The sequence below is a fragment of the Topomyia yanbarensis genome, chromosome 2, assembly GCF_030247195.1.
Source record: "Topomyia yanbarensis strain Yona2022 chromosome 2, ASM3024719v1, whole genome shotgun sequence".
Taxonomy (NCBI): domain Eukaryota; kingdom Metazoa; phylum Arthropoda; class Insecta; order Diptera; family Culicidae; genus Topomyia; species Topomyia yanbarensis.
Window position 1 is genome coordinate 433309057 of NC_080671.1, and position 26772 is coordinate 433335828.

The 26772-nt window shown below is 39.2% G+C and overlaps 1 protein-coding gene across 1 annotated transcript; it reads left to right on the forward strand.

The window, feature by feature from the left end:
- Positions 1–1832: 1832 nt before the first annotated feature.
- LOC131685500 (protein ABHD18) lies at positions 1833–26422 on the forward strand. The gene is made up of 4 exons (XM_058969264.1): positions 1833–2350; positions 24193–24460; positions 24526–24638; positions 24707–26422. The coding sequence occupies exons 1-4, from the start codon at positions 2259–2261 to the stop codon at positions 25863–25865; spliced, it is 1632 nt and encodes a 543-aa protein (XP_058825247.1). The 5' UTR covers positions 1833–2258; the 3' UTR covers positions 25866–26422.
- The last annotated feature ends 350 nt before the right edge of the window (positions 26423–26772 follow it).

Genomic DNA, 26772 nt, shown 5'->3' on the forward strand with positions numbered 1-26772 from the left:
CTAAACTATATTGTTAGTTTTAAGATAACTGTAAAATATTTCGTAGAATACTATTACTCTCCCTCTTGTATATCAAACTTAAGCCCTTGTTTTAAAATTTTTCATGAAAAATCATTTGGCCCTTTCTTGTATATAGAATCTTATTTCTAGTCTTAAGATAGCTGTAAACTTTTTTTTCTTTTGTAAAAAAAATATTTCAACATTGTAATCTCCTAGTTTTAAGATATCCAAAATGTAAAAACAAAAGAATTTGGCACCGCCAAGCTAACGCATTTGTGCCTATCAAATAAACGAAATGAATAAAAAAAAAACTGTGTATTAGCAAAGAGAACGAGTCAGTAGGTCAGTTTAGTAGAAAAAACTTCACTGTTTCCAAAATATATTCAGTCGCATTGAGTGTGTCCAAAATATGCTTGGAACACTGTCCACATTAGTGTGGAAGGGTCCGAAATGTGAAATATTCATGCTGTGAAGAAATGTCATTTTCGAGTTTATGTCAATGTATAAAACATCCATTGACAGTTTTCTTTCAAAACAGTAATTGGAGCAGACTCGTGCATGTATTGCATTAAAAACATAGGCAAGCAAATATTTTTGACGTTCACGTAATCTCACTTCCTCTAGGGGTCCAAAATTGGTTGGTTACCCTATGCTGTTTCGTAAGAAACATTGTGCGATATTGGGAAAACAATACAACAATTGCCATTTTTCCAAAGGCACGTTCTACTTACAATGATAATTCGAAAGAACATTTCGTGTCCAACGACATTTTAATCATCAAAATCGCTCGAAAAATGGCGGACTAATTAATTTTTTCCCAAATTAGTGTTTCCCATGGCTCTCGAGTCGAGCCCCCTTCATAGACAGTCAATCAATTATATTTATCGCACCGTTGTGGGATGTGTGCCAAACACGAGATGTTTTTCAACCGCTATGAGAAAAAAAAAACGATCAACAGAGCCAACCCACGCGCAGTTGTAGTAAGTAGTAGAAAATAAACAGTAAACAATCTTTTAGAAAAATGCAAAAGCGAATAACTATTCACGAATAACAGATCCTAAGCTATTCGGGTGGTAAACAAAATTTGGCCACAAACAAGTAAACAAGTGCTATTAATACCAGTTTTTAAGGGTTACTAGGTGACTAGTTGGCGTTGAATAGTGCGCTTATTTCGGCTATTTTTATAATACGGGGTAACACTAATGCATTGCTCGCAATTGAATCAACACTGACGCGATGACAAACGTCAATTTCGATAGCAAAAAGGGGTAAATATTATCAAGTCGTACACCGATACTACGCTGGCGCGGAGATCCTCTCACGTACACTTTGATCAAACACCGCCTCACGAACGTAGTTGGTCATGACACCAAGAATGACGTGAAAATACAAAACATCAAATTTTTCAGTGAATAATAATTTTCTCTTTCCTGTACAGGCCGACAAAAATGCTGCATCGGTAATCGGATCATGTACGGTAAATATCGTGAAGGATTTGTTGGTGGTAACCGGTGGTAGCCATTGGACCTTTCCATTCACACAATCACACTTCCATTCATAACGCATAGCAGTATATCTTGAATTGGTTGTAATTTTGTGTAGTATTGGTGTAAGTAGTCGAGTTGTTTTGACTGTTGTTCTCTCGTCTCGTTCTCGCGATATATCCAACAGCTCATCCGGCGTCACAATATCGTACGATTTTTGTAAACATAACTGCATCTATAGTGCAGTGAGCGGAGAGAAAGTAACTTGGACTGTGTTCAAAATGGCACGTACACAATCACCATTCGGTCCGCCGTTTGTTTGTACGATGTTATTTAAGGCTCGTTCTGCTCATCCACCGGGGCAGTACTAAGAAACAACTCAAACAGTGAATACAAAACACAAACTCGAAAACAAAGACTATTCTACCATCAGCATTAATAATCATCACCAGCTTTTATGTTCGCATTACAATAACTAGAATATTGTTAATTTTAAGGTTCAAGGTAAAAGAAGTAGTGCTCGGTAGCGCCGGAAAGTGATTCCTAGTCGATCAGTTTCGGAATAACTCGACGCATCCAATCGGCTACGAATCAATATTATTATTCAGCTCTCGGGCTAAAATCGGTGTGAGTTTAAAGTGAAGTAACTATCACCAAGAAACAAAAACCTCAAAAAAAAGTATCAGCGATAGTACATTTGTGAAACATCCGCCGAAGAGCGAACACTAGGTGTTATTTTTCGGTGTTTGGTGCGAAACTAGGATCTGATTCACCATGCCTCCATCGCGCCTGGACGGACTGTACCGATCGCTGCTGTTGACTAAATTTTTCTGCAAAGGTTGGGGCAAACCGGAGAATCTCGAAAGGTATGTACGTACACCTAGTTAGCTGGTAAACTCGGGAAAACACCTCCCCGGGTGGTTGCTATCTCTTGAACAATTGTTAGCCATGGGGAATCAAATGCTCTTTTATCAGTTCGGTGACTCCTTATCTATGGATTTCAGCAACTGCAATCATCCAAGCATAGTCAGAAATAGATTAGCTAGCTTTGTGGCAAATGAACAAAACACGGATTATTATTGCTTGAATCTGGAACGCAGGCCTTTGAACTTCGGCTCGAAAAATTTAGCTTGAAGTGAAAAAATAGAATCCACTTGCCTCACACAGTAGAAATTATGTAATAGTCTATCTCTGTGTTTGCGAGAAATTGAGATGAGCGGCTTGTGACTGCCAGAGGAAATACATGATTATACACTGGGGATAGTTTGATAGAACGTACAAAAAGCTAATTTTAGAACATCGTCACCGTGGAAACACTAGTTAACGAAAGCTCAGCTAATCAATAACCACAATTATTTTGTCCCGAAGGATGTTCGAACGAAGAAGGCGCTAGGTCTGAGGCCCGTGTTGCCAAATAGCCCAAGGTCGGCCAAGAGTGTAAATAAACAGCGACGCAATTTACCCTTGATGGGGCCGTTTTGCTGTGAGAGGTCGATGCATAGAAAGGGGGTGTGTCGATCGATATACATAGACCGATATCAGTGCCCCTTTGATCGGTGACGTAGTTTTTCAAAGCTGGCAATGGTTAATAATTAGCATTTCCATAAATTATTTATTGTATTAGTGCATGGGAGAATATTTTCATAGAACAGCTGCTTCAAACCAAAAATAGTTGTTTTCGAAACATAAGTAATCGTAATAAATAATAAGTAGTTTTTCAAACGAGCTATCATAACAAGTTGGATCGAACTACTACTTCTATGCCATGAGAAGCATACCAATACCAATGAGCAGTACTGACTTTTGAATGCACTGCAGGGGATCACGTACGCAACAGTTGAGGGAGTGAGCTCGGAAATGTATTCGTGGGTAACTATAGTTGTTTTGGTTGCAGAAACCGTTCAAATATTTAGCTGCCTACGTAAAATAATAACCAGAACAATAAACTGCTTGTTTATTAGGTTTGAAGTAGTGAGAAATATTTATCGTCAACGGTCGCGTAATAATGAAATGCAAATTTAATGCATCTGGTACATGATTTTTACATCAACTAGAGGTTGGTGTCTTCTAGAAGGTTGATGACACTATTATCTTTCTTCGGATAGGCCCAGCATAGTGGTCGTCTGGTATCCAACAGCATTTCAGTCAAAAATTGAACCACTGGGTTCCTGCTCTTACGTCGTGAAAAGCGACAAGAACGAGATTCTCTTTAATTCTTGCATCTCTTTTAGATTTTCTAATTTGCTATACGAATCTAGTTTCTATCGTTCTTCTTATATATTTTTTAGTGATCAGAAGACGAATTTCGCGCCAACACGAACAAATGTTGACAGCACCTTCCCATATTTTTATGAAACTTTCTGTACATGAGAACTTTGTCACAAAAAGTCACTTTATATACTTTGTTTTTCCAAAAATGATCTAGACTGTCTTTCGAAAAGGGTCAAACTTTTTTTTACCAATTTTTTTCAAATGGCTCTAGTCTCAAAACGACAAATCCTACAAAAAATGTTATAGCAGTGATTTTCACAAAATTAGTCAACTTTTTGAATAAAAATATTGAAAAAATTCTTCATCGGCTTCTACACTGAAAAAATCGATTTTAAAAATTTTAAATTCGATTTACATAAAAACATCTTTGAATTGGATGAAATTTCGCTCCAAGATAGGTAGGAAGTCGTCGCTGTTGTGCTATCTTATGACAAACGCCATTTTGGGTAAACTGAGTTAGATATGCCACATTACTTGTCTAAATAATCTCTACAAAGTGACGTTTTCAGAATTTTGATGTTATGCTTGGTTACTGAGATATAGAAACGTGTTGTTTTAAATTTTTTGCTTCAAATGACTGTGTCTGGGGATTAGCTCAAGTTATCTTTATGTATAAGATGTTTTCATGTCTAAAACCATCTGAGGAGCACAATGGCACAATCATTTTCAAAACAAAAATACACGAATCATGAGAAAAATGCAAATTAAGTTTTAAACTAATTGGCAACACTGTAACCAAAAATAACAATTTTTTTTCTGGATTCCCTGACTTATTTCCTTCAAAATGCATCTCACCGATTGTTTATAGACCAAATGAAGCCTAAAATATGAATAAAAGTTAATAATTGATGCTTTTTTTCTATGGAAAATTTTCCATGCATTAAGTATTAGTATTACATACACGGTCCGCGCGAATATCCAAGAACACGCGAATATGCGAAAGGCATACGGTTATAAAATAGAATTTATACACGCGAAGTTACATACACGTTAGCACACGCGACATACAAATGCACACGCGATCGAACACGTTAACGCACAAATGCTCGAGCTCTTCGCGATGATACACGCGATCGCGAGTCCCTACGCCCGCATATACCTGAACCGTACAATGAATATCACATTCAGAATCGCGGCCCGCTACAATAAACATTTCTGGTTAAAAAATGTTATATGTAAAATACTTCCTTTTTTATCCCGAGTCGATATTGCTTACTGCCGGGATATTTGGGTGTCTTTCACTATTGAAAAAATCAAAAAAACGGCGAACTGCTCATTTAAACCCACATGCTGATGATCCATCTTACCTCATTTCCCCATATTTTTACACCATGTGAATGAATTTAGTGTGGGGAATTTAAATAATGATGCCAGATTTGCAAATAAATGAGAAAATCTGCAGATTTATCACTTTAACTGCAGCTTTTCTGCAGACTTCAAATATTTCGTAAAACAAAATCTGTACTAGCATAATTCAACAAGTATATAATATTTAAGATTATTTGTAATATGATTTCTACTGCGAGCTATTGCATAAATCGGCCTGGCATTCCTGTTGCTAGTAGAATTCATTCAACGCTGTCAAAACATTGTATTGAACTGAACTGAATAAGGGGGCAAGAATATTGTCAATACAAGTATTGACAAGACTGCTTCAATATGACAATCACATTTGAATTCCATGACATCAATATTTTCAAAATGAGAGTACGTCATTAATATATTGATCAATACTCGATCTGTCGTTTGTTTTTGCCGTTTTTTGTTGAGCATCGCAAGTTTTTGTGCAGATTTTAACATCAAAGTTCAACCGGTTTTGACGAATACTAGAAATACAGCAGCCTGCCATCCGTCATTTTCAATGCCTTTTCGGCATCGACATCTAGTGTAGATCACTATACCGTTATTACGATACCTAGTCAAGTGACGTCCTATTTAATGCTCTACAGTGACTAAAGAGTGGATACTGAAAGCATCTTTCTCGGATTAGACACCACTAGTGAATTGAACTTCCGGCACCTCCGCGGTGTATTTATACATCAACGATTTTGATGTGACTTGTTGGATTACCCATTGAAAGCAACATTAACTGTAGAAAATTTTATATTGGGTTACGCAAATAGTGAAATGAAAGCCTCACTCATCAGCAGCCTGAGTGACAAACATATAACCATGTTCAGGGTAACGTTGATGGCAAGCGTCGGAAGACAACGTAGGGCATAATCAACAACAGCAACCAGATTTCAACCCTACTTTGAATAAGATCAACCACATGGATACCGCTTTATAGAAGTTTTATTCTTATCACTAAACAACCGTTTTTATTACCAGTTTATAATAATATATTACTTAAAAACAAATGACAGAGTCTGGCCTTATCTGAAATTTACTCAACAGTCCTTCCATGTCGCAACCCGGGATGAGAGCTGGTTTCAGCATTATTTAATTCAGCATGTATGTAATGGAAGCAGAAGCAATGTTATTTAGCTGACGGAGTTCGACATTCGGAGCATTGCCTGACTAGAGCTGACTGCCTAAACCAAAAATTAGGGTTTCTAATATTAGTTTTATTAATGTTTGATAATTCGTATTGAGGGAAATCGTTGATAAACTACGCAGAGTGGAATAATTTAGCACTGATGCTTCTGTCTGTCTGTATGCTTTATAGAATGAATCATTTAGTTTTTCTTGACTCCATTGTGAGACACCTCTCTGGCCATGTCGAGCCGATTTGCCATGCGCCGTGTATGTGTGTACCACGTTGTTATGTTATCTCGAGGGTCTCGAGTAGCTGCTACATGAAAACAGCTGAAGGCAAGTCATCTTCGAAATGCATGTGGTAGAAGTGTATTGGCCTAAAATCTATTCGAAATCAATATCATAAACTAATCGTATAGAAGTTTATGGCGCATAGAATCGAATTTTGGTCGTTTCCTTTCGCTTATACCTATGTCGTAAATTCTCACTTTTTGCATAACTTCTACCTGAAAGCTTTTCGATAATTTCTTACCTTTGCTGACGACGATTACGCGCGACTTTCTTGAAACCCCCGTGTGTACAACATTAGAACTTCCTATTATCTCATAATCCTAAAAAAACTGTGTGGTCTTTGAAAGAAAATAAAACTGTTTTGGCTATCAGGTAACAAGTTTCTTTGCTACCAGTAGCCGCTATGGAACGCCAGAGGAGGAATCATTTGGTAATAAAGCACACGAGCAAGTTCTCTTTGTGATGTTGGATGTGGTTCTTTCACAAGCCAGCAAGATCACCCAGGACGGATTGAACAAGTTTGATGGAACCGACTCGTGCTACTTCCACTATGGTTCTCGAAGCGATCACACTTTGTGTGACAATCGTTTGTTTAACTGGGTTAACTATTCAGGGTAAGTTATTGCTTTACAGGATCTACAAGTTTTCACAGATAAACTAACTATATTTCGCTTCAATAGAGATGAGGTACATTGATTTTTACCGTCAAGCCTACGCTGGTTACATGACGATTACAACTTCGACGGCTATCACTTGGATGAAGTTACCTCAATGTGGTATTGGCGAAGAGTTTTCCGGTGATTATAACGAGTCCTGCGGTTTGAACGTGGACACCGAAGTGTTGATATATTTAAGTATTGCGAGCGAGTTGCACAAGTTCAATCACATTTGCGGAAGACGTGAGTGCCAACACTTTGTTGTCCCATTGAAGAAGTTGGTGTTAGATTCAGCTGTCGTCTGGGTATAGCAATTCCCGACAAGTGGATCGAACTTCTCACAACAAAGAAGATTGGAACATTAGAAACCTGGTTCATACGTTGACCAAACGACGTGTGTCACTTAGTCGATGTTAATTTGTTGAAATACTGATTCCTTAACGATTTCGATTGTGCCATGCACCACACCGAAGAGGGTTTCCATTGGATAGACTGTCTACCACCGTATGTTAATTGCAAACATGAGAACGACAAGGAAGCTTCCGAACAGAACATAACCCTCTGCAGTTTATTCTTTAGGTATTTAAGTTCAAGCGGACGGCAGGGGTTACTCGGTTGTTTCGACGGATCTCTATAGAACAGAGAATGCAATATTTCACACGATCGTCAAGCGATAACTCCCGGCCACTGTGGTTATTTTACTCAACTTTAGGTCGCAACCTAACCTACAAGAAAACGAGGACCCAAAGGAACGGAAATTTTGTCGGTATAGAATATACCTAGTACAACTGTGTACATATCGAGGTTCGATATAGTGTGCAGTGTTTATTCAGGAACAGCGGTTCGGAATTCTGAATGGATTCCAGCTCAACCTGCAACAACCAATTCCGAATCAATCGGTTGTTGCATTTGAATAGGAATCCATGCTGACTCCATTCAGGATGCCGAATAAAATTCCAAATGGTTTGACCGGGTGAGATCTATTGGCTTGTAGAAAAATGGTTGGGTTACCAAATGGGCTGAGAGCGAAATAAGACATCTTGTATTTTGACCGAGATTAACAAATATTACGTATTTTTGAGTAAAATGTATTGGTTGAGTGGTTTTTAGAAAAGATTCCCAATATTTTATTTTCCGACGAGCACTTTTTTGTGGTGCCAAGGTAATGTGCAAGATATCAATTGATTATAGCGTGGCATCCCGCATTACACTTGAAATTTGTATGAATATCAGTAGGAAAAATCCTACTATTTGCATTTTCATTTCCAGACAACAAAGTTTTTCCTTAATTATACAACTTATTGATTAAAGTATAGTCCATGAAGTAACTAAGAAATTTGCCGAAAATAATACCGTGCTAGAAATTGATAACTGTTCAAAATTCGATGGTTCGAAATAGAGGACAAAACTTTTTTTTCTGCCAGCACTCAACATGATGAACGTGAAAAAATTTGTTTGAAATTTTACTTCAAGCAATAAAATTAATAAATGCTTTTGAATCATTAATCTGAACATAAATAATCAACAGTACTATAAGGCAGTGAACAACTAAAATGTTTCATTCACTTGAGTGTACTTAATCTAATTGATTTCAAATATACCATGTATTGAGACTAAAACTAGGGACATTTGAAGTAAAATTAGGATGCTTTCCCAAATCATCGAAATTAAGGACATGTCCTTTAAAATAAGGACGGTAGGTTACAGGCTGCATCCGATCTGGAAAGGTAACAGATCGTGACTTTAGGCAATACATTTGCCGAAGTATTCCTACTTGACATGTGAGCATTTGTGGAGGAGACAAATACTCCCGTTTTGCACGTCGCTTTATTATGGGCACTGATTAATCGCCCGCAAAATATTCAAAATAAAACCGAGAACCAGAACAAGCCAAACAATAATTGAATATTGCACGACGACGATATATAAGGAAAAATGGCAGTCTAGCTAGCTTGTTTATAACGTATTAACATTTAAAAACGATTCGAGCCAAGTTTCTCGCAATGCGGTCGAATGAAAAATTCAAGTCCATGTAAACAAGCTCTCTAAACTGTCAAAATAGTGAGGTTAAGCATTTTCATGCATTGTTCTGTAAAATTTGACAGTTTGAGATTCACCCAGTTTGTTTGGATTCATTAATGAATGTTATACCGCGATTCACCACTTCATTTGCAGTGTTCCCGATAACTTAATCGGAAATATGTTAAACAGTGCTGCCGAAACGGATATTTCGTGTCCCATCATTCTTGCATTGGTGAAAAAAATATTCAACATTCTTGCATTTTTTAATTTTTAAAAAATAATATCAAAATCAGGAAAAGTTTAAAAAATCTCACAACGGATTTGTTCTTAAAAATGAGAACTCTTTTGATAGAAATTAGAAAAATAGGGGTTAGGTCTGACAAGAAAGGTCTATTGGCCTACAGCAGTGTTTTAGTGGGCGCCATTCGCCTGTTTCGTCTGCAAATTGTAGTATGTGATTCTGACGGGGAGCCCTTCCGAGAACCTAGCTCTACAGCTCCAGTAGAACAACTCTCGAAAAAAATGACATAATGGAATTCTCAATTAATAAAAAGATGGGTGGGTAATGTCAGAGACATAAGCGGAGTGAAGTAGAATACACTTTAGGCTGTTAATACGATTGCTATAAATTTGACTATCTTCTGATAGGTTGTATTAAAACCGTTATATCTAATCAAAATATTGGTACACGTACATCGAAACCTAAAATGTTCGAACATATTTATTCTCATATGGTAACCCTGAAAAGAGCATTTAATAAGAGTGAAACAATTTATTTGGCAACAGCAGAGAATCGGATATGCTTGTACCACTATTTCGCTATTTCCATTAGACATACAAAATAACTTAAACCTTTCAGAAATTAGTAAAAATTGCAGCATTCGTATTAACAGCTTGAAATGTATGCTACTTCATTTCGGTAATGTCGTTGACATTACCTACCCATCTTTCTAATTTAGAACAGAAAAATTGTTTTGAAAATTGCATAACGTAAGGCGAATTAAAGCTACACTTTTGTGAAATCCCGACAAAAACAAAATTACGCGTTTGTCCAACGAGCTTTCTGTCCCGTTGTTGTAGTGAATTATGCCCCCTTTATGTGGTGAAGTTTACTCCCGCAAAAGTGCGTTTTGCCCTGCCCATTTTTTCAAAGTATAATTTATAATGATTTTGAAACATTTCATATTTTACATTTTTTTGAACATTTTGCAAAACGATTACAGGAGGAAATGTTGGTTGAATGATATTTATTAAATTGTCCCTATTAATGTTCTATAGCTAAACTATGATCAAGTTTCCTTAGGGGGCGTGTTTTACCCCATGTTTTCATAAGTAATAATATGCTCAAACCTTAACCAAGCCGGTATCTTAGAGTGGAATTTTCACAATAACCCTGCAATTGTCACGTATGATAATCGACAACTAATTCAGTACCAGGAGTACACTACTTTTAATGGAGCTTTTCACTTGTGTAGCCGCGATATTCGCAAACAAAATATGTAAAATGCGCATTGCGTCATTTAGCCGCACATAAAATAAGCCGGGCTTAATGTGGATACAATTAATCTGGTTTTACGGATCGTTATTTAACTGTGTGTTGTGATACGTAAAACTTTTTCTCAGTTTGCTCCGAGGACCGAATATTTTAAGTTTCCCTTGGTAGTGTAAAAATGCTCAATAAACTCGTGAATAAACTTTCCGGAGTAGCTCGTATCAAATGATCAACAGAAAATCATAATATCAGCATCCAATAAGGCTCCTTTACACAACGAATCAACCGGTGCTGATCTAATCCGCAATCGCACCCGCACTACCGCTTGCCAGAGGAAAACATAACAAAGAACAGTAATGAGAGATGGCGTTTGGTCACGGATTTCTTACAATAATATTTTATTGCGTCTATTACGTTTCGAAGGTCTATGCCTTCGTCTTCTGGGCAAAACTATAATTTGAACAATAATTTGAACAATAATTACATACAACATTCAATTTGCAAACACACAGATTACTTATAACACGAACAATATTATCTTAGTCAAGTTGGTTTGAACATTTAAACGAAAAAAAAAAACAACGCACTGATCTACACTGTAATGTCAAAATTAAGTTTGAATTTGATTTGAATTGCAAATTCGTTTTAATTGTGGCAACTTACACAGACGGTCCCCGCACACATCACTAGCAGACTGAGCAATGGAACGTTTCAAAAAGCAAAAGTGTGTGTTGTAAACAGTATCGAGGTATGGAACAGATGGAAGTGGAAGCAGCAATAATTTGACGTATAGGAAACGGGCAGAAGAGAGTGAGCGAAGTTTATGCTTAATGAGAGAGAGAGAGAGAGAGAGAGAGTGTAGCACCCCAGAGTATGCTGCATTCAAATTATTAGTGGCGGTTCTGAAATTAATTGTTGAACCATCACTAAAAATGTGGCACATTACCAAAATCTGTAAAGCTTGTAATCGGTTGTCATGGTCTAAAATTGTTTTTGACAGATCAAAGCTATGCTCATTATCAATGGCATGAACCATTAGCGCTGTGTGTGTGTGTGTGTTAACCTTCCTATCTCCCACTAGCTGGTAGTGATTTACAGAAAAAAGATGTTTGCATTTATTTAAACATTCATGCAAATAACTTGGTTCACGGATTTAGGAAGGTGTTAGCTCAATTGACTTTCCGATGACCCATTTCGTGTACAGTGCCAGACATGTTCCGAGGTCATCATTCCATCAACTAGCCCCGCCTTACTGTAATGTTTGTATCAATTGGATTGTAACATTACAGTAAAACTTTCGATCCCATTTAAGCAGGAAATCGACGCGTATTTAGTATATTGGTTCAATTTGTATATATATATATATATATATATATATATATATATATATATATATATATATATATATATATATATATATATATATATATATATATATATATATATATATATATATATATATATATATATATATATATATATATATATATATATATATATATATATATATATATATATATAACATAACACATGTTTACTAGAAAACTTACCATTTTTGCAGTTTTCTACCTTCATTCCTATCTTCCATTTGTCTCCTTTGACTCTCATCCACATTTCTTTAATTCCTGCTTATTTAAGAAAGGAAAGGGGAAATAATAAAAAAGAACCGATAGACTCCGTGTTTTCCTCAGCGCTTCCGTTTCTCTTAGTCTGGTGTCACTGCCTGTTGGACTTGTGTAAGTTGTTCCATTGGAGATCTCCAAGGGGCTGTAATTGGAGGAATATCTGACTTCTATCCAGAAGTATCAGTTTTTCACATTAATAGATTATATGTGTGCACTACAAAACAATCCCGTGTATAATGCAAGCATTTTTTGAACATTTATATGTACATATACAGACATATACACATACACATATATACATATATGGATACACACATGTATACATAAAAAATATACTCATACATTCATACACACATACATATACGCGCGCGTGTCTTTGTACTAACTACTAAAATCTTAACTAGAACAAGATTATAAGACGAAAATAAATCAATTAACCAATTCAAAACCACTATATGCCAAAATCAGAGAAAGCAGAAGATGCAAGAAATGAAATTTGTTCTCTTTGGAGATAATACTCGAGCTTCAACATTATTATGCTTATGGCAAAATATGTATCAATCAGTAATATACCACATGTACTACTCAAAAGTACATGGAAGCACTCAACACAATGAGAACAACTATTATAATGAACATGATTCAACCGACCAAAAGTAAACCAATGAACATGACAATGAAACATTCATTCTTCTTGCAGGCACGACTGTTGCAAATTGGTAACTGGTTCCAGATCCTTCTCATGAATTCAGCCCTCGCACACGATTTCATCATTCCATTCAAGCAAAACCATGCGTACTCCCCACGTACATCAAACGTCCTGCGGATAAATTCCGCAGTCAGTCTAACATACACCAAAAAAACAAAGAAATCAATTCGCTCAGTCCAAACAAATGCCATCCCGACTGGCATCATCCGGCGAACACGCGTTGTTCCACAACGCCTTCAAATCAACCCACACCCGAGACCACACACAACAAGGCACACACAATTCTAAAAACAATAAAATGAAGACCACCACTTATCCGCAATAAAACAAACAAGATCGGAAAAACTAGTGTACAACCCAGGCATCTCATTATCAAAGACAGCACTGTCGATGAATCATCTCATAAAAAGGTGATAAAGAACGCGAACAACAATGGTTGATCGCCTCCGTATACGATAAATAAACGTATAAAATAAAAATGTCATCAATAAATACAATTTATGCTGTAAAATACCAAATATCACATACAATTATGGCAAATGTTTTGAGCAGATGCCATCGAGTTTCTCCAACACCGGAACCATATGGCACGAAATCAATATAACGAACATGGAACCTATGTCGAATATAATGTATACACTAAATATAATATGCTCAATATACTCGGACAGTTATATAGTTATGTATAGTTACAATATGAAAAATAATAAGACACCCCTTTATCCTTCCAGTATTTTTGTCCACAGGAAAGATTTGTTGTATTGTACGATGAGCACTCTTCAAATTTTTGATTCGCCGTTTCAAAGCCAACAAATCTAAACAAGACAAGTTTGTTCTCGTAATATAGTTATGCAGTCTAGGTAGTGGTAATGGGATTAAGTAGAGAAAAACTAGATTGTCTTTAATCATTTTACACACTGTATATGTCAGCTTTATGCGCCTATTCAACTGACTGCCCTGTTCACAGAGAATAACTGCAGCATATGTCCCGAAATGACTCTCATATTTTCAAACATTATTAAAAACTGTCGGATACACCCGATAACTTGAAACGGCTTACCTGTATGTCGGACACAACCGACGACACGTGTGCTGGCATGAACCATTAGCGCTGTCTTTTTAAACTCGTCTACATTGCTTGTCTCTCGCTCGCTGCTTGACGATTTGAATTCATTGTACCGTTTTATGAGCGATCGATGGCCAGACAGGCGCTGTTTGAGTTGTTGTGTAGTTAAGGCTCAAGTTACCTCAAGGCTTGGTAGTATGCGTAAGAAAAATTGTGTTCAGCTTTGCCACCAGATTATCCATTTAAACCTTTTCAAAACTCTAAAAGAAGAATATCAGTCGATTTATTAGGTCATCACGATTCAATTCATGCAAAATACCTGCTGGAAAAACCATCGGCTTAGCTGGATGGTGCTTTTGAAAAAGTGGCTGTGATTTTTTATCACACTACCACACCGAGCTGGGGTACGCAACACAACTGCGCAATGAAAAAACCACAGCCACTTTTTCAAAAGCACCATTTAGCTAAGCCGATGGTTTTTCCAGCAGGTATTTTGCATGAATTGAATCGTGATGATCTAATAAATCGACTGATATTCTTCTTTTAGAGTTTTAAAAAGGTTTAAATGGATAATCCGGTGGGAAAGCTGAACACAAATTTTCCTACGCACACTACCAAGCGTTCAATTCTAACACATGCTTAAAAAAGGTAACTTGAACCTTAAACCTATGTAGGAACTGTCACATTCTGTACAGGATATACGGTAGATTATATTGCGTTTTGAAAGAAGAGGAGTGGGATCTTTCAGCTTGGAAAACGAAATTGCATTGGTTTTTGTACATTTGAAACCTAACCTTACATTTTTGTGATTCCTCTGAACGATCCTGGCAAGGGCGGGTGTTAGAGCATCTACGTGGTGGAGAGATCGATATACCTTTTGTTCGCTCTCGGGAGGGCGATCATTTACTGTGCTGGGATTTTGGTTGACAAATCGATTGATCAGTCAATTTACCAGGGTGCTGGGATAATTGTTATTGCGCAAGTATTCTCGTACCGTTAGCTTTTTCTGGTTTTCTGTTTTGTACGTTGATAGTCGAAATACCCTTGCAATGAACCCCATGGCTGTATTTAGCTTTTGCGTGAGCGGATGGAGAGAGAGAAAATTTAAAATTCGGCCAGATGCCACCGGCTTTTTGTACCAGTCGGTGAGAATCCTCTGCTCGTCCGTTCTTATCAGAACCATGTCCAAATAAGGCAAACGGTTGTTGCTCTCAATCTCACATGTAAACTGGATATGTGGATTAAAGGCATTCAGTGCACTCTTAACATGATCAATTGCATTAGCTGGGAGAGCGGTGATCAAATCATCCACATATTTCTTTAAAAAGGGGATAGGTATATTGATCTCTCATTACTGAAAACAAAGTGGTCGTTCATCTTTCTATCGAATAACAAAGAACACACGCCAGTTACAACTTGATTGTATACACCACAGTGCACTCTGGAACGTGGTGAATTTATCTGTACACGCACCTGACGCCTCATATAATATAAAGAGTAAGAGAGCGCAGTTGTCTCTCACCACACCACCCCATAACCAATCCATTTATTCAGCTTCAAAAGAAAGCGCTTTCTGCTTTTTCTGTAGTGTGTCATCATTGTATCTTCCGTGTATGCATGAAACTGGCACTCCCATGCATCACTAGAATGGAATGCTATCAGCGGTTGGCGGCAGTTATGGTATGTATTACTTACCACCGAAGAATGCGAGCTGACATGGAACACAGCAACTGCTACACTTACAACGTCAGAACACAAACTAACGATTTTTTCTTCATACTATGTTGCGTTTCGGCTTCGCCTCATCAGAAACCGACACTAACTATGCCCCCTTGATGTGGTGAAGTTTACGCCCGCAAAAGTGCGTTTTGCCCTGCCCATTTTTCAAAGTATAATTTATAATGATTTTGAAACATTTCATATTTTACATGTTTTTGAACATTTTGCAAAGCGTTATGATTGCGATTACAGGGGGAAATGTTGGTTGAATGATATTTATTAAATTCTCCCTATTAATGTTCTATAGCTAAACCACAGACTAACAGACATAACACTATGAGGAAATTCCCTCAAAAAACATCGATCCGACAATTTTCTCAGAACACTAGCTCCATCTTTTATTCACGGTCCCAAACACTCATTTACTGGTGGGTTACCCCTCAGGTTTGGGAACAATTTTTCACTAGTGATCTATCCCCCATATGCTTGTTCATATGTCAGTGGCGCCACAATTTCAAATGTGGCCACAGTCCCAACTACAAATATATTTAAAATGAACGTTACAGCGGGCGAAGCATTGTTTTTCAGTGTTATGTCTGTTAGTCTGTGGCTAAACTATGATCAAGTTTCATTTATTCAGCTTCAAAAGAAAGCGCTTTCGGCTTTTTCTGTAGTGTGTCATCATTGTATCTTCCGTGTATGCATGAAACTGGCACTCCCATGCATCACTAGAATGGAATGCTATCAGCGGTTGGCGGCAGTTATGGTATGTATTACCACCCAAGAATGCGAGCTGACATGGAACACAGCAACTGCTACACTTACAACGTCAGAACACAAACTAACGATTTTTTCTTCATACTATGTTGCGTTTCGGCTTCGCCTCATCAGAAACCGACACTAACACATTGTAGGAATAGATTAGCGCCGGCTTGACGCAAATCCCTTAAAACTAAAACACACTATGTGTTTCAATCAAACGACTGATCAAACGTGATGTCCCGTTCGAGCAGAAGTTCTGTTTATGCCGATGAGACACAAGTGAAGCCGAAACTTGTCTTGGCTTAGCAGGCCTATGCGAAAGCACTATGCTATATTTCACCCTAAGGAGGAAAATTTGGTAAAAACCAAAATTTCTCACTAGGGTGAAAATTTGTTGGTAAAAACCAGTCTTTGTACAGGAGGGCACAAATCCTTATTTCATACTATGTTGCGTTTCGGCTTCGCCTCATCAGAAACCGACACTAACACATTGACGGAATAGATTAGCACTAGTGAGAAATTTTGGTTTTTACCAAATTTTCCTCCTTAGGGTGAAATATAGCATAGAGATTTTTTCTTGTGTTCCCTTTTTATACGCGTCGCAGTTCATTCGATGAAAAAGAGTCAGTCCTAGCAACGCTTGTTACCTAAAGGGAATCGTACCGACCAATCATAAATGAGATAATTACTTTTATAAAATCCATTATTTACGTTATTTTTAGTAATTGTTTATCCTACGGAATTGGATACGAAATTGTTGTACTTATTCCGAAACAGATAGCGGAATAATCTTAATTTTTCATTTAGAACAACGGCTGATATTAACGTTAAAATAATCGGGTAAAATTACGGCAGAAAATTTTGAAACTATATATATTGAAACGTTAGAAGAACTCTACTTCAAAATATACTTAGTTGCTAAATTAGACAATATTGTCTCACAAACTGAGTTTTATTGGATTCTGAGATGATTATAACTTTTATTGGTTTAGTTTTCGATAAAAATACACTGAAAAAAAAATTGACGGCGCCGGCGGTTGAGTGGTAAGCGTGACCGCCATTCATTCCAGTTGGTCTAGATTCAATCCCAGTCGAGGTAGTTGAGATTTTTCTGAGGTGAAAAAATATGTGGTCACGTCTTCCTTCGGAAGGGAAGTAAAGCCGTTGGTCTGCGGTCAATGAGTTGATGGATCGATATCTAGTCCAGATAGTGGAGTCATCTCTCTGGCGTTGGTAATGAAGAAGTAGAATCCAACTTCTGTACTTACTAACAAACATCTTCCTCCCGTGATACTTGAAGCCGTGTGGTGTCCGGCGGGCTGAAATCTTTTTGCACTATTTCAACCAAGAATAGAACCTCTGGGAACTGCTCCCATGTCGTAAGAGGCGACTAACAACATGCTAGGAGTTCCTAGGCCGAGGTTTTGTTCCGTACCGAAGACTTAATCTGGGCGGACCTTAAGGTTTTCCATATTACCCTCTTTCCAGTCTGTATTTAGTGAATCACTGACATATACCTTTTCTGATTCGCCTTTCTTGATTGTGTACCAACGTTTTAAGTTTCTTCTGGCGGTTGTATATTAGCCGTAAATGACGAAATCTAATTCTACACTAAGTAACAGAATATATTAATATACCGGCACTTCCACGCCAAGGTTTAACTTCCAAAGCTTTGGCTTAAAAACCGTTTTTAAAAAATGGAAACTTTCATGCAGGAAATTTATTGAATTGGCCTAAGATGGAGCTGTCGAATTTCACAAAAAGCTTTTTATGTTGCAAGTGATCTGTAGTTGTGTTAAATTAGGTATTTTTCTATTATATTTGGAACCGTCTACCGACAAATCTACATTTACGAATACCTCCAAAAGTGACTTCTTGAGGTCTCATGAAGGCCTGACACTAGCTTTATGATACTTTTGCTTTTCTAAACAGTAATAAAAATCTCAACATTCAAGAACTTCACTTTGTCAGAAAATGTAGGGCCATCGGAAGCTAAAACTTCGTAAAATCGCACTCCTGGTCCTTTTTTCAGTGCAGTACTCTACGTCACTCGTTCAAATTTGCACCGCTCTTATGGTAGTCGGTATTTGCTAGTATTACTGTTCTCCCATCCATTCTGGTAGTCAAACGGTGGGATAGCAAAATTCTTACAAGTTTCCTATCTCATGCCTCCACGCGATTCTAAGTCTATTGATGACATTTGGTCCTTAGACCGCAGAATGAGAGGGTGCGAACAGAATGAGAGGGTGCGAACAGATCTAGTCGAGAAAACATTGCCGTAAAAATGAATAGTTGATCGGAAATTAGCCCCAATACGACTAATCTGACTAGTATCTATGAACACGGCTCAATACGTATTGAAAATTCGCCGCGTCTGTTTTTATGAACCTAATTTAAAGCTCCGTTATTGCTAACAAGCCCGTGCATCAGATTAACAATCCTTTATATTTCCCTTCAGTGTTCGGTATTATCGCTCGTATACTTGTATTCCACAAACAATCCGATATGGAAAATAAGAAATACTTTCCTTGATTTATAACATCTCGCGCTATTTTTGCCAGTATAATATGCTGTCACTTGGTAGTTTTCAAGCCAATAAATATATCGTAGAGAAGAAGTAGCGAGTTCTGTCCAAATACTGTTGCAATAAATAGTGATCCGGCCCATTACGCAGATAAGATTAGCTTTTCCAGGCAATACTCCCACGATCGGCTGTGTGGAGTTCAAATTGTTTTTGTTTAGGGAACATAGTATACTCTCGGTAGCCGGCTGCCCAGAGTTTAAAAATAACCAAAAACTAAACAAGATCATCTCTTTTTCGAGTGATCGTGCACTCGAAGACTAACTAAACAACTACCTAATAAAATATGCTTTACAGGTCGCATCGTTTGCTTGGAGCGAATCCTAGACCTGATACCCTTCCAAACCACCAACTCCGCGACACCTATGGAAGAGTCTGATGAATCGTCGTCCTTCCGTTAAGTAGGTGGAGCATCAACACTTCCTGTCTACCTTATCCTTTATCCTTCCCCGTGAACGATGGAGATGGGGGCGGCCGGCAATGATGGCTATCATGCTGTTGAGGTTTTAATATGGGTCGGATTGGTATGAATTCCTACTTACCACTTCCTAAGCAACTCTTATTAGATAATCAGCAGTCAAACATGATGAAGTCAGTGTGCAATCCGCCAAAATCATCGTCACAACGCAACGCAACGCAACGCAACGCAACATCTTCCTCCCGTGATACTTGTGAAGTGCGCAGTAGTATATACGGCCTCTAACAAAAGCAAGTATCGGACTAACGTTCCTTCCCTTTCCTTCCGCGATCTACGTTCGGGCCTGACCGGAACCGGTATTGATCAATAAACACTTTAGCATTACCAGGAGTTGCACATTGGAAGATGTTTCGCTACCCACAAGCATAATTATCTACTGATTCCATGTGCAACTTCAGCTAGTTCAGATCGATAACGGAGTAGCAGCACAAGCTCAAGCTCAAAATACACGGAAAAAATTAGTTTGGACAAGGAAAAGTTTTTTTCAAATAACTTGATATTTTGGCAGTAGGTAGGGAACCTCGTAGCCCAGTCAAAAAGGGCAAGTTGCTGGCTAACGGGGGGCTATTTGCCAACTCGGATGCGCTAATTGCCCTTCAATTTGCCTGCAAATTGCTAACAATTAGGGGCTATTTCAAATGCAACATTTGGGCGATTTGCCGCCGTAATTTTTAGCCGCTCTACCCGCCCTTAAATCGCCCAGGGAACGCGCCATTTAATCGCTCTTAATTGCCTAATATGAAAATTACAAATAATACTTATTTTCAGTTTCATTATCTACTCACATAAACTTATCACTACACTAGGTAATCACCACCAAACTATAGGAAGAATCAATGGTGAAATTGGCATTGCACACCAAAACTTACCACAATCTAACTTTTATTAAGAGTTTTGGTCAGAGATCTTGTCCCACTATATTTACAAACGATTCCACAATTTCCCATATTCGTTGGCTAAATGAAGTGCACTAGACACACAAAATACAAGCGAGAACACACTAATTGTTTGAAAAAACTATTTTAAGCTTAAGCCAAACATGAACCGCCATGTTTGAAAAACGCAAAAACAACCAAGTCATTTTCAGCCGCCAGAAAAGTGTTGAAATCGCCTTTGTATCGCATTCGCAAATTGCATTTGTTTCTTGCGGCAATTAGCACAGGCGAGTTGAGTTAAATGTCAAACTGTTTAAATCGCCTGACCACGTTCGTCCGCATTTTTTTTTGACCGGGAAGGAGCATAATGACCTATCTATGGAGTTTTTTGTAAATCGACTTTAAATTTTTGAAATCGATTTTTTTCTGTGTAGAAGTCGATGAAGAATTTTTTTCGACGTCCCGCAGTAGTTCTTCGTTTTCCACCGGCATTGAGATTTCACGATCGCTATCTGCTCGTCCTTGTACTCGGGGGACCGATCCTTCTTCCGACATATGATGTCCTCCATCTTGAGGGTTCGGTGAATCAAGGTATGACAGCAGTGATATTTTCGGCCGGCGTTACGCAAACTCGTTCCGTCTTTGTTGTCGAACCGCTTTTTCAACGCATTCTTCTTCTTCTTCTTCGTCATTATCTTCGCCGCTACTGACCTTCCGCTCCGCGTTCATGGATACCAGGATTTGGTAAACTGTACTCACGGGCACGTTTTCTTCTCGAAAGTGGTCTACCGTAAACTGTTTTCCACGATGACCATGCGTTTCGTAAAACCGTATAACACGCTCGTGGAGTGCTTGCTATTTTGACGCCATCTTCGATTGAACTGACAGCACCCGAGCGAAAAGAAACATGCCACCCATTTCTACGGAGTCCAGAGAGCAGTTCTCTTGGAGAGAAAAAGAAAATTCGCTCTTTGCTTTAATTACAGACAATTGTAATCATTCTCATTTTTATTAAACACCCGTTAGCAAGAAGCTGGAAATGGCCCAATTTACGGTAAGCCGTGTTTTGAAACGGTACAACGAATGTTTGATCGTCAATAGGAAGGAAAAAGTGGCATAAATGGATCTTCGTGTAGTGTGAAGGATTACAAGGGGATTCAAGAGGAATTCCAATAGTCAGTGAGAGATATGTCCAAAAAGTTTAATGTAAGCTAAACTTTTGTGCAAGCTGAAAAAAGTGATATGTCTTAATTGCGATGAACACGGAGTTCAGTGGGAAAATTTGTTGATGCTCTACACTCAGCTGTTGACGAAAACCGCATTACGTGACTTAGGTGAAAGCAGATTCCCGGCAGCTCCTTGTGCTCCCTTCCTTCACTGCTCGTCATAAACTGCAGTCGAAAGCAAAAAATGTCTAAATTTGCCAGAAAAATACATGATTTGGTAGGCAATTTGCTCGTGTGGAAAACGGAGAACCCCTTTTGTGACTACCGAAACAGTTAATGGGCATTTGCCGCGCTTGATAGAAAGGACTATGCTTTTCTGGTTAGATTTTGTCTCGTACCATTACTCGAAAGATGTTCTGGAGTGGCACATGGTTAAGGAGGTCAATTTCGTGCAAAAGGAACATCAAGAAGCAGACTCTCCGGAAGCACCCTAGGGAAGTGAAATCGTAAGCAGAAATGAGAAAAATGGATTTCCACACAAAAACAAGTCTGTAACCCGTCAGGGTAACAATTTAGCACTGGGTGGAAATATACCCTTTTGTGCGCACTCTCTCCGTAGAGTGTATTGTTTATGCAACATCCCAGTTAAGCTCAGCCGGAAATGAACCGGAATTCCGGCTGGTTCCAGCTCGCATTCCGGCTCCAGTGATACAACCGATTCTAGTTAGAATCGGTTGTGTCACTGGAAGCCGGAATACGAACTGGAACCAGCCAGAATTCCAGTTCAGTTCCGGCTGAACTTTACTGGGATTATGCTCACCACTGTTCTGTACCGTTCACATTTATTTGTAAATTTTTGTTCATTTTCGCGTTTGTGAACGGTTATATTCGTGCAGATAGGTGTATTAATTTTTGTTGAATATTTGTATATTAATAACATAGGGTTTGGTCAGGTAACCGCTCTCCTCTCGCTGCAAAAAGTGTGCGGACTATGCTGTACCGTAGCGATGACAGTTTTGCGGGATGTGCCTTTTTTGGTGTTGGTTGTGTGACGGAAGAAAAAGATAGAAAGTGACGAACCACGGTGTATATCAGACGTCCGTAAAGAGTAAATTTTTCGGGACAGTTTCCCGCCACTAAACCGAGCTAAGCGCGCGCGTGCGACGGCCAGTAATCCCGTCGAAAAGTTTCAGGCGTGGTTCGGGTACTCGAGTGTTGTGGTATTGGATCGCCGAGACGGGAAGCTAAACGTAAAAGAGCCACTCGCTTCCCATGCTAAACACAAAGGACCCAGTGATACCACACCGCCCTCACTGTGGAGGATCAGCCGAACGAGCATAGCTCTCCTCCACAGTTAATCGCAAAGGAGGGCGAAGCAGGTAGGACAACGGATCCACCTGAGATAGTTTACTGCGGTATCTACATGGGCCATTCACGGGGAGGGAGTGGTCCCGGCGATCAGTCGCCCTGTCGCTAGGGAGGTTCCAACAAAAGAGCAAAGCTCACCTCCCTAGCTAATTGCCAAGGACCGAAGCCGGAGCAGCTGACAGAAACGACCAAGGAGAACACGGCCGTTGTGTTCCCGGCTGGTCGGAAGAAACCGCCCGCCTCCCCGCCATCGTCAGAAGCAGCTGAACAGCTTCATCGACAGAGTGCAGCAAAGAGGAGATTAGGAGTGAAATGTACACGGTAAATTTAGTTTATTTGTTTGTTTACTTTTTTTGTTGTTACGAAAATCCGAAATTCTGTAGAGGCACCTAGGCCGCCCTGAAAAGAAGGGTCCGCCGGGCAAACAAGAACCCGAGTAGTGGACAAACCTAGACTTACAAGTTGGCCCAATCGATGTACAAGATTCTCTGAGCCGTGCTAAGAGGAAGGTGCGCGCATTTGGATACGACTATAAAATTGAATAAAACGAATATGAAAACAGTTTCAAATGTTTTATTTTATTCCCCAATTGTAAACGATCGGTTGAATGGGTGAATTTCGACGATCCATTTCTTGTGGCGCAATTTGAATGCGTACACCTTACAGCCTCTTGGGCTTGACCGCTTTTTATGCCAAATACAAAAATAATGGTTGAAACTTCGATCGTGTTAACACACCTTCGTTTCGACACAAAATGTAAAGTTTGACTCTCATCGAACATCTTTTTGACTTTGAGTGAAAGGAGTTTGACTCTTAAATTAGCATAAGCTGTATATTTATCTGTCTTTTCGTTCATCAATACTTAAGGACAAAGGCCTAAATCGAAAAATTACCGATAGGTATCCAGTTTATCTTAATTCAACATTCGTTCGACCTAATTCCTAACCATATGCAGAATGATCATCCCATTCGCAGTCGGCAACATTTCGAAACTATTTTTAGTCCTTTGCATCACATACCGGTTCGGAAATAGCACCGCCTCTTGCACCTCGTGTTGCCCATCCCTATTTTCTACGCTACACGCGCCAAACCAAAAAATCAGCTGATTCTCAACCCATTGTTTCCCTCTGCTCTCCTGTTTTCTTTCAGACTTTTCGAATTCCGTAAGATCATCTCGAATCGTGCGGCCTGCTCGAAGCTAGTACCGCGTGACTATCCGGTCGAAATCACCAAAGAGGAGCTGACCTCCGACTGTAAGATTATCGAGGGCAAATTCAAAACACCACTGGAAATCTACCTGCCCGGACTGGTACCGGATGTGGTTCAGGATGCACACTTCCAGATGCTGCTGCCGCACAAATGGAACGACGAACGGTTCAAGCCGATGTGCATTCATCTGGCCGGTACAGGTGATCACGTGAGTACTGGCGAATTGAGGACGAGTTAGATGATTATCAATAAACAATTCTATTTTCATTGTAGTACTATTGGAAACGACGTAATCTAATTGCCAAGCCTCTATTGAAGGAAGCTAACCTTGGGGCTATTATTTTGGAGAACCCGTTCTACGGGATGCGCAAACCAAAAGATCAAAAGTAAGTTTCGACGAAATGTTATATTGGGCACGTCACGTAACCAACTAATACTATTCTCTTATCAACAGAGCTTCAAGTCTTCACAATGTCTCGGATATCTTCGTAATGGGTGGCTGTTTGGTGCTGGAATCGCTGGTTCTGCTCAATTGGTGCGAGCGCAACGGTTACGGTCCCCTCGGAATTACCGGTCTGTCGATGGGTGGTCACATGGCGTCGCTTGCGGCCACCAACTGGCCTAAACCGTTGGTTGTGGTACCGTGTTTAAGCTGGTCGACCGCTTCTGCCGTCTTTACCGAGGGTGTCATGAGTCATTCGATCAATTGGGACGTGTTGGAGACGCAGTATTTTGCCGATGGCAAATTCCGAGAGCGTTTGTCCAAAATGGTCACCGTAGTAGATGATGCATTCGTAGCTGGTCAGCATTTTGTGCAAAATTTCAAACAATCCGTCCAGGAACTGAAAAAAGATATCTCGGACTCAAATCATCTCGTGAGCGAAGATTCCCCGAACAACGTGAATCTAACGGTAGTTCGTGAAACTACTCCCGAGCGAGAGCAGAAGCGAATCCAAATTAACCGTAGAAACGTGCTAAATCTCTCGCAGCCACTGCTAGATAAATTGCTGTCGAATGTCAAGTGTGAGCTCACCCAGGACGAAATCGATGAACTGAATATGAAAATTCAAATTGCAGTCAAAAACTACAAAGCGGAAAATAAGACTGATCGCGATGAAATGATTCTGGAGGTAAAGGCCGAGGAAGTATTGGAAACGGCCCCATCCAAATCACTTGGAACGAAAATCATGGAGTATATCAGCTGGGGAAGCAATGGTAGCACAGACGGAACGCCACCCGTAGAGAAGCGAGAACCGATCGATACAACAAAAACCAGATGGTGGGAACGGGAAGCACTGCAATTTATGCGCGGTATGATGGATGAGTGTACCCACCTGAAAAACTTTACCGTTCCTTATGACACTTCGCTAATAATCGCCGTCTGCGCCAAGGATGACGCGTACATTCCACGTGAGGGTTGCTCTAGTCTGGAGGATATTTGGCCAGGAGCCGAAATTCGCTATTTAGATGCGGGGCATGTGAGCGCTTACGTGCTGCATCAGAAACTGTTCCGATCGTGCATTGTCGAAGCGTTCGAACGGGCTCGGAAGAAGTGGATACCGGAGCACGAGCGTTTTGAGGAGGTCAATCGTAACCAGGAAGGACCCAAATAAACTAAGAAAATCTCTTTTAACCCAGGAGGGAGAAAGGCTGTGACGAAACATTTACATTGAACCAACCAAAAAAAGAGCAAAATCGATCATAAAAAATCCAAGTCATTGCAGACAGGTAACCCTAAACCGTGGAAGCAACGTGCTGCTTTCGGTTTCGAGAAGGCTCCCAAGGGTCTAAAAGAATGCACTTGGCACAAAAAAAGAACTGACCGAAACTGTAATTACTACGAAGAGAGATCATCTAATCTCGGATAAGCTTAATATTTTGAGGAAAGCTAATGCACCATTTAGGAGTGCGCTTTGCGTCTACTTCCGATCCGGAAGCTGATAGAGGAAGCGTCCAGCGTGACGGTAAACGCCATACTGCTAGGGGAAGGTTGTCGAGGAGCAAGGCTTGATTTTTGAGCAATCAGTATTTCAAAGAAAACTATGTTTAAAACCACGCTGCGCTTGAATTTTAGCTGAAAATCAACACATGTACAATTTCCATACATAAATACATTCATTGTAGAAATAAAAAAAACTTCACAGGTAGCGCCAAGCGCTGCTGAGGTTCACTCAGATTTTTTTATTTTGTTCGATGACTATTAATCCGCCGACAAACTAATCTGTCCTCAATTGTCTGCCCTTTAACCGATAAATCGAGTTAAGAGAAATAGAACATTGTTCTTCTAGAAACCTCTTATTTTATAAGAATATTTCCGTAAAAGTGAATTTTTTAGCCTTTTTTTCAGAAATATTGTTTAAATGTCGTTGAACGTTAACTTTTGCCAAATACAATGGTATTCTTTCGCTACACTATTTTCTTGGGGTTTACTCATGTTTCTTTCACAGCGGGAGACAACGACAATGTACAGTTTGTACGGTGGATCAGCAAAGTGGCAGTTGAAAATGATTGCTTGCTCTA

What these genes read in the sequence shown, in the direction of transcription:
- LOC131685500 (XM_058969264.1), top strand. Translation starts at nt 2,259, where the DNA reads ATGCCTCCATCGCGCCTGGACGGACTGTACCGATCGCTGCTGTTGACT. An exon ending in AAACCGGAGAATCTCGAAAG is followed by an intron (nt 2,351 to 24,192) that starts GTATGTACGTAC and finishes GTTTTCTTTCAG; the next exon opens with ACTTTTCGAATTCCGTAAGA. An exon ending in CGCAAACCAAAAGATCAAAA is followed by an intron (nt 24,639 to 24,706) that starts GTAAGTTTCGAC and finishes TCTTATCAACAG; the next exon opens with AGCTTCAAGTCTTCACAATG.